This window comes from Aptenodytes forsteri, unplaced genomic scaffold (assembly GCF_000699145.1).
Source record: "Aptenodytes forsteri isolate BGI_AS27 unplaced genomic scaffold, ASM69914v1 Scaffold146, whole genome shotgun sequence".
NCBI lineage: Eukaryota > Metazoa > Chordata > Aves > Sphenisciformes > Spheniscidae > Aptenodytes > Aptenodytes forsteri.
The window spans coordinates 7,266,255-7,280,428 of NW_008795128.1; the positions used below are offsets into that span (position 1 = coordinate 7,266,255).

At 35.7% G+C, this 14,174-nt stretch overlaps 1 protein-coding gene across 1 annotated transcript in view; it reads right to left on the reverse strand.

Annotated features, from left to right (window-relative positions):
- Window positions 1-14,174, reverse strand: part of TTBK2 (tau tubulin kinase 2) — a 72,798-nt gene that overhangs the window by 43,604 nt on the left and 15,020 nt on the right. Inside the window, exon 5 of the mRNA XM_019471620.1 lies at window positions 13,744-13,848. Within this exon, the coding sequence (XP_019327165.1) occupies window positions 13,744-13,848 (105 nt within the window). The remainder of the gene's footprint in view (window positions 1-13,743; window positions 13,849-14,174) is intronic.

Genomic DNA, 14,174 nt, shown 5'->3' on the forward strand with positions numbered 1-14,174 from the left:
CTCTCCGATTCTCTCCCCCATCCCACTGGGGGCGGGGGGAATGAGCAAACGGCTGTGTGGTGTTTAGCTGCCTGCTGGGTTAAACCACAACACAAACAATGTAGAAATTAATAAAAAGAATTCCAGTTTTAGGATTGCCCAGTTATAGACATTTCATCCTGGGAACTTCTCATGCCAAATTTTAGCATGCACAGGTCTTTGCTTTGTAACCATTAGTGTTGAGGTGTCCAGTACATCATGCATAGCTTTCATGCAAACGCTGAGGAGGAAAAGTAACTTTTTGTCACTTCCCTGCTCCAAAAAATTAGGTTGCAAAATAATGGTGTGTTCATTCAATGAGTCAACTTATGAAAGGTCTACTCTAAAGTATATCAATGTGTAAAAGCCTCAGAGGACTATTATACAGATAGGAACTTACTAACTTGTTTTGCTTCCTCCATCATCCTTCCCATAATTTGAGTCTTTCTATGACAGTAAGGAGGAGAGGGTAATGGTGTTATTAGTCTGGTACAGCAGTAATGAAGAGAACCCTTTGCTGAGCCTGAGCAGATTAGCCCCGTGGGAGCACTGGAAGGCTCTTGAGTGCTTCTTGTGCCATGTCTGAATAGTTACGTAGCTCTTGCTCCTTGTCACAGGGTGCCTCCATGCTAAGCTTGAGAATGCATGCTGAACTATTCAAGTTCTTGTGTTTTTCAGAAAGAGGTTACGAAAAGGAAAAAAGGGAAGGATAAAACAGGATTATCTTCAGGTTCAAATTCCTCCTTGTAACATATCATGTATAGTACCATAGCACCTACAACTGCAGAAACACTTCTTTGTCACATTCAACACTTGCAGCCCAGACAACAGCAGCCTAACTACACAGCAGTGCAATTATTAGTGAGACATGACTCCAGTAAACTCTACTCACACACGAGTGACAGTGAAAAGAGGACACTAGAAAGAAATTGTTGCTATAACTGATAAGGAAATAACCTAAGGATTGATGAAAATTTTATCAGAATACAGAAGGCATGTGGATAAATTTTAGAGAAGTTTGCATAAGTTTCAGTGAGAAAATAATATGATTTAGTGACAACTTGAAGGTAAAAATGAAATGAAGAAGAGAAGCCCAAAAACTGTAGTGCAAGTTTAAGTGACATGTTAAATATGAGATAGGCAGTATAGCTGAGGAAGATGAGAAGATTTCAAGAGGAAAAATAAACACAATTTTACTTGTTTAGGTGCAAATATGCAATCCTCGACTAATCACATCCCTGTGTAACGTACTGTTAGGGACTGAGAGAGAACATCACTGAGAAAAGATAGCATAAGGTAAATGCCAGCAACAAAATGCTTCTCAACAGGATGAAACAACCACTGAACAGTACATTTAACAAAATTACATGGACCATTACCCTGCAGCATCTGGCTTTCAACAGTTTTAGTCAGGTTTGGAAGAGAGGTCTTTTTAGACCAGTTAACATCTTTTAGCCAATTATTTATTATATGCTTAGTATGGAGCACTATGAATTGAAATAGGTCCCTGAAACTTTTTTGTACTATTTAATTATTTTCCATATAATCCACTGCCACTTAATACTGTACGCATAAAACATGTCCTAGTTGTCCTTGGATTTTGCTTTAATCTGCGTCACTCAAAGCAGAGAATGTATCAAGGAACTGCTGAAGATACAATGTATCTTCCTGCTCTTTAAATAAAACCAAAACCTGATAAATTTCACAATTTTCTGGAGCTGACCAAAGTGCTACCAATCATTTAAATTTAATAGGCGGTCTCAATTTAATCCAAATTTTAATCTGAATGCAATGTTCAGCAACTATTCTCAAACAACTTCCAGTATATAGACTCTTATTTATAATAAATGCACACAGTCAAGGTATTATTCAGGAGTAGTTACTGAAATTCTAAATCATCAGTGGCACTGGGGCAAATAAAGAAAACTGCACAAGTTTAAGACAGTACTATCTGTGGACCACTTCTGAGACTTTTTTCTTAAAGTAATATCAATGTTTGCAGATCAGGCTCTAACAGCATTTACTTGAAAAGGAGATTGAGAAGCATATATGAGCAATCCATCTTTAAGCAGTCCGTGGGTCCAAATTGCCTTCAGAGAGGACAAAAGATTTGCAGTGATCTTTTTTCTTACAAGAGTGTAGCTTCACCACTGCTCCTTTAGTTCTTAAAATTATCCCACTTTTTTGCCCATCATAAAAAGCATTTAATGGATATAGCTTCCACTCTTTCAGTACCATAAAAACTATGTTCTCTTCCAAACACAGAAATAAACAATCTGCAATTCTTCTGCCAAGATGACAGGAGGTAAGGTAGAATAAGATGGAAGTATTCTCTAGTCCTCCTCAGCAATCAAGATAATCCAGCATACTAAAAGAAAGAAACAACATGCAATTCAAATGCATAACCGTTCCCAGATTTCATGAAGTAAAGAACAAAGTAAAAGAATGAATATATAAGATATGTATACCTTCTACCCTTGTATTTAACTGAAGTACAATAGACTTTGAAAGCTTTCAAAATGTATTTAATACTCTGGTTTGATATTTAACAACACATTTCTGTGCAGCACGCTGTGCAGGGGTTTGTTGTTGTTGTTTTTTTGGGGGGTTGTTTTGTTTCGGGGTTTTTGTTGGGACTTTTTTTTTAAAGAATTCAGCTTCTTAAAGTATATTTCCAGGACACCATCTGTCATCCTAAAGTGAAACCTGAAGATAAAAACTCATTTGCTGTAAAATCCTCAGAACCTGAGGGCACTGAAGAAAGACAAGCAGCACTTATCTGATTTTGTACATAAACACCTGAATAGAATAACATGTTCATTGTTTGATGTGAACAGGTTTGTAACTGCTTCCCTAGACAATAAAAAGATCTAAACGTTTGCATTTACAATTGCTTTCACTGCATTTTTCTAAGGGTCAGACTGTACAGCAGCTGGTGTATCTTCTGCTTTAGCAGGAGTCAGAGACAATTTTGTTACTGACGGATCACCAGTAAAGAGCATGAGTAACTTCTCAGAAAATTGTTGGTGGATACTGTCTCCTTTGAATACTTTTGTTAATGTTTACAGTAGGAGTTTTGTGACTCCTTTAATGCAAAACATATCAGAAAAAAACAGTGTTACATTTCCTAGTTGTTCTAAAATCAGGACTTCCCAGCTTGGTAAGGTTTAAGATCTCAAATTTCCAGGTAAAAAAAAAAATCTAGCAAGTTAGATCTAAAATATTGTAAACCTCCTTAATGTATGTTAAAAGAATGTAATTTTGATTTTACTTATTTCAAATAAATACAGGAAAGTTTAGACACTTGAAATTAAGGTCATGCTAAACAAACCTGTGAGGGTGAGAACTCTGCCTAAGCTCTTCTTTTTGTTTAAATAACAGCTGAAGAATGACCTAAAATCTAGTCACTGGGAAGGGCAGGAGAAAGGTGGGGAGAAGGGGGAAAGCAGTCATAGGGTCTCTCTCCCTTTGACCTAAAAAGCCTAATTTATCAAAAATACAACAGTTCCACAGATAAAACAGAGTATCCTCAGAATACCTTTTAACCCAGGATACTTTCAAAGAGGAAGCCCACGTTCCAAACTAAGCACCAAACTGGGCAAAAAGGAGTTTTCTCCTTCATTCATTTTTGCTGAGTCCAAAAAATCTGACTCAGGGGACTGGCTATTAATTTGAATAATTCTTTAGGCTGCCAGTCAGTGAGACCTGTATACTGAGTAGAAAAACACAGATGTTTTAGATAAAAAGCTTTTATCGAAACACCACCTTCTTATGGATAGTTTTTCAATTGTGCTCTTCCCTAGCTTTGTCAGCTCAGCTTGCATACATGTTATACTATCTTCTTTGTAAAACAAATACAACTCAGTTATTTGTAACTTGAAGTCCACATAAATAAAAGACCACAAAACTCCGGCCTGTGATAATACATGATGGTTGAATTTATGGATTTTTAAAGAATTATGACCTCAAATTAATTTTTAAAAGTTAATCCGTTTAAGAGCAAAGACTAGTGGCTTCTTTTTTCTTTTATTTTGCTTTCTTTATATTAAATTTAATAGTACCTCAAAGAACAGTTGAGGTTAACATTTACTTTAAAACAGGAGTGTTGACAACTGCCCAAGAGCTAGTTGTAGTACTGATGATGTAAAGAATGTAAATGTCCTTCGGATTTTGTCCCTCAAGGTTTTCTATTTCTGCACCACAGCTGACACCTTCACTTTCTATTAACACCATGTAAATAGAGACATGTAAACTGAAGGCTATATGAAGGTAGGTTTACATTCAAAAAGAATAATTTATTCTTTGTCGCAAGAAAAAACAGATGCTAGTACTACTTACTTCAGCTATCACTAGGACAATGGGAAACAAAATGGTAGGTAAAATAACCCTTTGACAATACTCTCAAAAAGCACTAAACAGTAGAATATGAATCTCGTACATATACTAAATTTGCATCCTGCTAAATGTATTTGCCTGATGATTAGAGAGAGTCTCCCCACAATTAAATTCTAATTACCCTGCTTTGCAGTAATCAATTCTTATCTACACCATTAATTCAATTGTTGGCTTCTTCTCTCCAACAATTTATTCCCCTGCCCCTGTTTCCTCTTTCCTTCTTTTAATAGCCTACATCATCCCCAGCAGTTTTTGTTCTCCTTCCCACACACATTTTTCTCTCTTCCGATCTTTTCCGTCACCAGACAAGGTTCCTCCCACCAATGAGTGTTTCCTTATCAACTTCCATTCTAGAATTTAATTCTACATCTACCCCAAATACCTGCATCCTCGTACTGTCCCCATCATGTAAAACTTAGTTTCAGAAGTCTATACACACACACTACTGCCCAAGTTTCCATATTCTTCATCCTATTCCCAGCTACACACGTATCATTGTTCAAGGTTTCCCAAAAGTATATGTGGTCAAAATATGTTCCAAGTGAACAAAAATAAAATGGACAAAGAGCCACGGTTCAAACCACTGAGAACAGCAGCATAGTTGCAGAAAAATTTGTTCATGTGCCATTTGTTTATATATGTTTCTCACAGTTTAGAACAGACTGTACTAGAGACTGATATTTTACTTTTTAGATGCTGCATTTGGGTGTTCAGAACAATTTCATTTATTAAAATAGTACTAGATCTTCAATGCACATGAATCCATGTACAGAAAAAAATCCAGATCAAAATTACCCACTGTAAATAGTGAACTATATGTTAATAGAGTGAATATGTTTCCAAAGACCTTACCTGAAAGAGTTACACCTTTTCCTATTACTCTTAAAGTGAATATACAATATATAGATAAAGTGGCAGAATAGGTACATTTCATCTGTACTCTAAGGCATATAATGCTAGTACTACCTACATCTAGAATATGACGTTTGCATTCAAGATCTCGCCTGAAAAGTTTTAAGTTTTTTCACGATATGTTTAAGTCAGACTTCAAGGTTTTTAGCTAATAAAGCAAGGTTAAGTAAATTGAACAGAAAATATAAAATAACATTACATAAGCTCTCATTTTTAAACAAGTGTGAATTATTCTACACACTTCCAAGCAACATTACGATACACGTTTGTCATTAGTTCCTTTCTTACATCCTTCACAATCCTACAAGCTGCAAATAAATGTTTGTTTCTGACTTTTAAGTTCTAACCAGGTAATAGTGTCAGATCATACAACTTAATGAACTGCAGCCCTTCACTACTCTCTTCAACATGTTCAGACATTTTACAAATATCTTATTACTGAGATAAAAGGGACATATCCCTCTCTCTTTGAAGTTAGCTTCTCACAAACATAGTCATTCAGACAGCTGTACAACAGGTCAATTTTGTTAAAAAGAATCCATTTCAAAATTAGCAGTTAAAAAATAGCTTATTTTACAGTAATTCTTCTGAGAGAGAACTATTTGTAGCATGAAAAAGTTTGCAAAGCGGGTTTTTTTGCTTTATATTTTTATGTTGATCTGTTTTTCTTTCAGTTTTGAAGATTGACCAACTGAAGCAGACCACTGTAGTAAAAAGATACTATAATAAGAAAACTGCAACTACAACTATTTCATTTTAAGGCTAATACCTGGAACAAGTGGGAAACTGTCTCTGCTGACTGAATAACCCAAGAGAATCTAAAAACCCTGGGTCCTTAAGATGAGCAATAAAGGTATTTCCTTTTGCCAGTATGTTCAGACACCGGGGCAGACTAATAAAGCTTGAACACAAACATTTTCATTACATAAAATCGCCTCTCAAAATACTCCTTCCCATAATTTCCCAAAATGAACTCTTACTCCTCTTTATAAAGAGGGTTGATATTTTCCTGTAAGGAAAAAGCTGAATTTAAAGTTACAGTCCAGATAATGATTATGGAATAGCAGAAGAGATTAGTCCTTCTCCAACAGTTGAGTAATCCAACCATTACATTTATAATCAATTCTATCCCTTTTTACCAATTTTACAACAGATTACTACCTACACAGTTGATGTGTAAAAATAAGACTTAGAAACTCTGCATTCACTTTGTAGGGAAGGGAATAAAGACAGCTACAACTAAAATATTTGGGAAATACACTGGATATGTATTATTTCATTGTTTTCTGAAAAAGAGTTCTGATATCATTGGAGGAAGAAATAATGTATTCTGCAGATAGAATTAGAGGAAAAAGGCTATTTCAGCTGCAATGTGGGAAAAGAAGCTTATGTAAAAAAGCAAAAAAGGCGATGACAGAAGTACAAGGAAAACCAGGAAGAATAAGGAAGAAATTTGACACTAGTTTTTACAAACAAAAAACATATGCTCCTATGTTTATAGCAATTTATTCCCAATTTTAAAAACTGGTGGAACTCCTCTGCTCTTTAACTCAATGCCATCCTTTGTATTGAAAGCTTGGGTCAGATGGAATGGATGACCCAAACAACACATCATTGGCTAGGTCCCTGAGTTAATAAATGAGGAAAACCTGATAATTAAGAAGAGAAACAGATACTTCATGTGAATCATTTGTGTCCTTCAGATATGCAAAAATCAGTGCATCCTGTAGCAGCCGTTCATGTGAAAACTGCTTACTGAATTCAAAAGCTTAAGCTTTGTGACCGTTCTGTACTTTTCTTGAAAAAGGGGGTTTGATGGATACAAAAATGTGGGAATAAAGACATTAATACCACAGAAGCAATTTCTTAGATTCCATCATATTCTTGGTGGATAAACTACAATATATCTCCTTCAAGTCTTATTTTTTACTTTCAAAATCAGTCATACTGTCATCTGGCTGCTGCAAACCAAATGAAGGTCATTTTAGATAATTTAATCCAAGGGTGAAAAATCATGCTATTGCAGATCCCACTGGGGAAAAAGCAGTGAAATGGGCTGAAAACTGCTTGCTCCTCAATTCTGTAAACAGACAGTCCACGTGTGACACTCCAAACTGCAATGAAAATTGCAGTAAGCACTAAAAGTGTTAAACAAGTGAATTGCTCACTTGGGACTCCTCTTCCTGTTCTTTAAATATTACTTTCCGAGAAGCTCTTTATATTAAACCTGCATTTTTCAAAACACTATTTAGATAGGAGCAGCTACAGCTGAACGGACTCCCCAGTAGCATGGTTTTAACGGTGCTAAATCACCATGGAGGCTGACATTAAGATGGGTAGTACAAAGATGAACGACATCTCTGAAAATGACACTGAGATGTCTTAGGATCTGACAAGCATTACAGCAAAACTCTGGGGGATCCTTTAATACAGAAGTATGGCTTGAACCCTTCATGGAATTAGTTGGGATAATCTTCAAGAAAGGCTTTCTCACTCTAAGCTCTCTGCCTTGACCATTCTTTTAGGTAAGAAGTCTAAGGAGACACCATAACTTCTCAGGAAGAAAATAACAAAACTAACAACAAAAAATCCTCCCTCCAAACCTGCCTATAAGGAACAACTAATAACAGCCAAAGTGAAAACGCAGTGTTGAAACTACTTTTGTCAGTAATTCAAAATAAGAAGCCAGCAATATGTACACAGCACATACATAAATAAGACTTCCTACCATTCATGTATGGTTTCTTATATTAGAAGATAATATTTTCTGTATGCAGTATTATCTCCATCTTTGTGTAGTTCTATATAGACTGGTGCTAAATTCTGCTTTTTGCTGTTAAGCACACCTTCCATTTAAACCTTAAATAATAATTACAGACATAACAGACTGTATTTGAAGGTTTAAGGGTCAAACAAAGATTATTTTCAACTCCTACAGAAAATGATGATACTTTTCCAGTTTTGTTTCCCAACAGAGATTTAAAAGAAAACAGTGAGGTTTTGGGTGGTTACAGAAATCTCCCTTCCAACATAAGGAACAGTCTGAAATAAAGAATGAAGTTTCTTTCTTTACAAATCCAGAAGCAGGTAATGGAGGCAGGTCACCATCTTTACTGTTGCTTATCTTTACTGTGAATGAAAGATAATAGGCTGTGCGGGCAGAGATCCTTAAGAGCCTTAAAAATGAGAGTAAGTAGCTTGTTTGATGCACTTTGGAAGGGTAACATAATCAAAACAAATCACATGAATTGTGTCTGTAGTAGCAACCTGAATTTTGGTGTTTGTCAAGGCAAAAACCTTGTATTCATCAAACCAGAAAAAGAATACTGCAACAGTCAGGTCAGGGGATGGTGAGCATACACAAGAACTTCAGGTTTGTGAATGAAATAAATAAACAAACAAACCCCATACATACGCATATGAATGTATACGCATAGTATACAGAAAACACTGTCAGGATATATACACAGACTGGATGTAAAGACACACCAAGTCAAAACTGCCAGTAAGCCTTGGAGACAGGAAGATAGTATCACATGCAGTGATTAGGAACAGAAGTAGCGCTGAGTGGTTGACACAGGAGAAAGGAGACTAAGAGCACGTTGAGTTTGAGTTCATCATAAGATATTCACAAAGATACCAGAGACAGATGACACAGTTTTAGTTTAAACAGGAAACAGTATTGGAACAGGGACATCATGAATGTGAATCATGTGCCTAGAGATTTAAAAATGTGTTTATGAATGAGGCTATCTGAAGATAAAGGGGGAAAGAAGGGAACATAAACTAGAGAGGGATACACTGAAGAAAGAAGACTTGAAATTAAATCGTGAAAGAAGCTGGAGCCAGAGGAAAGTCAGATAAAGGAAGACTGTCATCAAAGATAAAGAGGCAGAAACTATGTGGATGCAGGTTTAAGACTTGTATTAATGGAAAATGGAGAAAACTGAGAAAAGGAGACAAAGCTGACAGGGATCACAGAAGATGAAAGCTAGTAATGTTGAGAAGAAAAACCAGCACAGGAAAAGAAGATGTCAATAGATGGAATGTCGTTATCACATGGGCATGGGAGAAGCTATAAATTAGTTCTGATGGCATAGTTACAGAAATTTTAAAATTCTGGATGCTAACATCTCTCAGTAAACACAAGCTAAACATTTCGTTCAATTGTAGACTAATCTACCTACCCAATTTTCTTTGCAAGCTTGATTATATTGATCCCTAGATAATTTAATTCTTATTTTTTAAACAAATAAAATAATTTCAACTTACTAATATATGAGCTGCTATTAATTTCAAGGCAGACTGAACTGGAGGAGCTTTGTGTTGTGAACTTTGCAATAAACACTGCTTATGGTAAACAACAGCAGAAGAAACAAAACAGTGAGATAAATCTTATTTCACAATAAATCATAAATTAAAATACATTCTTATTCTAGTTAATGTGTCAAATGTCTCATTTTAAAATTTCTCTCTAGCAATAAACAACAATCAAATGAGAATTCAAGAAATCAGTGCTCCCACAAAGGAGAAAAAGATAGATTACACTCAAGTTGAACTGAAATAAGCAGTGCTTAAACGTAGGCTTTGTTTGTCTATAGTGTACAAAAATCCTGGGAGCAATTTTTGCTGTAGTAACATCTATTTACTCTAGAGAATAATTTAATTTATCAGGGAAGATAGAGCTGCTTTTAACTTAATTCTACAGCCATTTCGGGAAGGTAGAAAAGCATGGCAGCAAAATGAGAAAACAGACTGCAGTGAACACAAATAGATCCAATGCTACTGTAAAATTTGCCCCAAAAGAGTCTATGATAACTCATTAAAACCCTGCAATTAAATTAATATGATGCATGGGAGACTTAGTTCCATTGGCCATGATTTGGAGTATTATTGACAGGCAAGTGCACATGAAGAAACTAAAGTTCAGAACGGTTCTATACACCATAGAAAAGATGAGGGAGACGCAAGTCCATGCGAAGGAAGTGTCTGTGTCATCAATACATTTTCTGTAATGAAAACAGGTATGTTTGGTAACTACTGTAATAACAATGTGAAACAAAAAAGTAATTACTACAGATAGTACCAAAAATATTTAAGTTCTCTAACCTGAATGAATCTTCATTTCTACTTTAAAGCATAAACATTTTCTATTGGAATATTGCTGGAACTTCATTAAAATTTCTCCAGACCCATTAGCACTGCTGCCTGTTCGTGAACTTCACTGCCAACACATCATATATGGCACCTGTAGTAAAATCTGCACATTGGCCACTACTTTCCATAGAAGATTCTGCATTCAGCCACTTGAAACTTTCTGCATATTACCAATTCAAGCTGAAATTCTTCATGTTAGATGACTGTTTTTGTAGCTGCTTGCTTTTAAATCAGCACATCATTTCAAACTGTTCTTGAATGCAGCTGAAACAAATGTTTATTTTGTTTATTAGCCCCCACAATAATTTGTAGGAAGCCTATATGCCCAGCGTGCCTTGGAATGAAGACAGACAAGGAGGGATTTGAGAGTGTACCATGATGATGTCAAGGAATATTCTACTAGCCACCCAAAACTGATTATGCATGAGCTTTTGAAAAACTAAATTTCACACAAACTCAATACAGCCTTATTTGAATCAGGCATCTAAATTCTTCAAATGTTCTATCTGTCACGAGGCATAATTCAATCCAGAGCTGCAACAGCCTGAATTTCTTTTCTCTCACTCCTTCAGAATGCTTTCAGGTTTCATTGTGGCGCAAAGAAAAAACTGAGAGCAAAGAAAATTTCACTTATTTGCATGGTACTATTCCAGTGGGCACCAAAACTACAAGGAGAAGAGAAACTAGTGTAACTGGAAGCAAAGCAATATGAGGAGGTGGATGTAGAAAGGAAACCAGAGAGGAGAGACAAAAGAAAACATTGAGACTAGAATAAGCACAGGCTTAACAGAAACACAGAAGGGTCCGAATGGATGGTTGAACGTATCACTAGCCACCAGCACATACTTCAGTCAAATACTGGAATAAAACCATGGATGCCCATGTTTTATAATTCCTCTTTTTATAACAGATCTGAAACAAGAACACCTTATCACACTGAAGTCGTATGAAACTCTGCTGCATTCCTCTGTCTTGATACAACATACTGCAATTAACTGAGTCTAATGTTGGGTAGCTTAATGGTTTGATAAATTTTTCACTTCCTCTTTGCTTCTTGACCTGATTTCACAAAATAAAGCAGTCTTCCTCACCATAAGGACCTCCGTTCAACTTCTTGTTTGAACTTCATTCAAGTGAATACTACCTATACTAACAAGAAGATTTATACTATAAAACTGATGATAATTTATTTTTGTAATTGCCTTTTAGTTTCAACCCCCTTGCCAGTCTAAGTTGCATTTTGTCGAAGAACTACACACCTTTCTTCTCTACCAGTCTTGAAGCTAACTCGATTTTTTTATCTCCACCTGTTGGAATGTATATGCTAGCCAGTGGTGCTGCCAATGACTTCTGGAGGGAAATACAGTCCTGTCATAAATTTTTCTGCTTTCAACAGTATCCATATAAGCCTCTTCTGTCTTTTTGAGTTGAACAAACAGATTTATGGCCACCAGGAATTCCTTAATGTTGAGGGAAATACAAAGCTGCCAAAGGACTAAAACCTGATACTATAATTTCCAAAACTTCTCTTCTGATTCTTTCAGAACACTTCATGGAAATTCAAGGACTCGGGGATGATATGTAAAATCTCAATGGGACTGGGATTCTTTCTGTGGAAGTCAGGTGTATAGAAAATTAGGCTTATCATAAAAATCTAATAACCAACCTTAACTAAGGAACAGGTTCTTACCAATAGAGTACTATGTTTTTTGGAGAACATGCTTTTACATTGTTCCAGGTTATTTGCAGTATCTGCTGAAGAAATCTAATGAAGTTTAGAAGGACAGCCTTAAGGAGAAGCACATAGCACATTTAATGAAAATATTAATAAATTTTATTAGTAAGCAAGGCCAACAGTATGGTTGCTATCTATACAAGAGCCATTTCTGACTATTAAGTACAAATAAAACTACTGTCTTTTTTTTCCCCTCACTGCTATTCTACTAATATGGATTACACTGTCAGAAAATTCTAAAGCGATTAAATTGAAGAATTACTTCAGTTACATTGTAGGGCACTGCAATGAAAAACAAAATGCAAGAGCTGAGTTGTTACAAAAGAAAGAATAGCAGAAATATTAAATTTTCTGTTGTTATCACCTATTTCTTCTGAAAATACTACCATTGGTGTGTGTATATATATAGAAATTACAGAATCTTGGGAATTGTTTTCTCTTCAAAATTACAGGTCAGTTAGAAAAACATTATAAGCAGCCAAACATACAGAACACGACAAGAACACTGAGAAATAAAAAAAATTTAAAAACTACTTAAAATGTTTAGCTCACCTTTCCAACAGCAGCAGCCACTCTGTTGGTCTCCCCTGCTCTTTGCTTTCATTGCAGTGTCCAGCATTATGGCTGAAGGAATAGAGTACAGCAGAACCCCGCTAATTTACCTTACTAATTCATATACCTCATAATTTGCACACAAAAATTTGCCACTTTCCCAACTTCCTAGGCAAAATAAAATTGAAAAGCCTGTAGAGATGGCTTCTACCACTCAAATCGCATCACATTAGTAAATATGCTACACAATATTGACTAGTACATTACTCAGTATTACCGTCAAAATGTAAACTAAATAAAGAAAATACATTTCTTTAAAACATCACCATGTACCATGGCACTGACTTGCTCATTTTCAAACTTTGAAATTAACAAAAGAACTGCCCGCCAGTGAATTAGGGAGGCTCTACTGTACTTAAAATTGTAATGTCCTCATTGATACGCTTTTATCTACAATTTTCTTCAGACTACATCGCATGGGAATACAGAAACTACACTTAACTATGTCCTGTTATATATTATAATTAGTGTCCTATCACTGTTTTAATTATTCAGACTTTCTCTTTCAGAAGATTATATATTCAGTTTAGTGAGTGACTTTTTTCTCCTACATAGATTTTTTTTTTTTTCCTTAATGCAATATATAATACCAAGTGAAATTCAGCTCTGGTGTATTACTCAGGTATTTAATGAAAACCTATTTGTCACTTGATTTTCCAAACCAAAAGATAGATTATCCAAAAAAACCCATAGACTACACCTCTGCCTCAAGCCAAAAATCAGAAACCTGATTCATCCCCAACTGCCAGTCTTTTAATATAATCAATAAATCACATGGCATTTCTGATCTGGGATTATGTTTGTCAAGTTTAGATCAGTTACCAGTTCAATGCAACTCCTATACTTCTCCAGAAAAAAAGACAGCGTATTACCACATTCAATTAATCAAATTGACAACTGTGAAAAAATCTTACTGGTCTGACATCCCCACATGAGTTGGTAAATTGCCGTGCCAAGCCAAAATCCAGCATATAACACTTCCTGCAGGTGCTAGGAAAACGTCCCATTGCGAAGTTAGACTAGGAAGAAAAACATATACAGATAGATATAGATAAACACACACACATTTCAATATGTGCACATATCAATGCAGTAACACAATCATAGAAAATTCACGTTCTACTTCTCTAGCCTTCCTTCTATATTTTCAGGAAATAGTCCCCTAGGCACTAACAAGTTTATCTAAAAAAAAATGCACTAATATCATATATGCAGAATACAGAATAAGGATTGCAAATTGCCTTTTCCTTTTCATGGGAAGGGGAATAACCAGGTGTCGTGGTTTAACCTCAGTCGGCAACTAAGCACCACGCAGTCGCTCGCTCACTCCGCCCCGCCCCCCCCC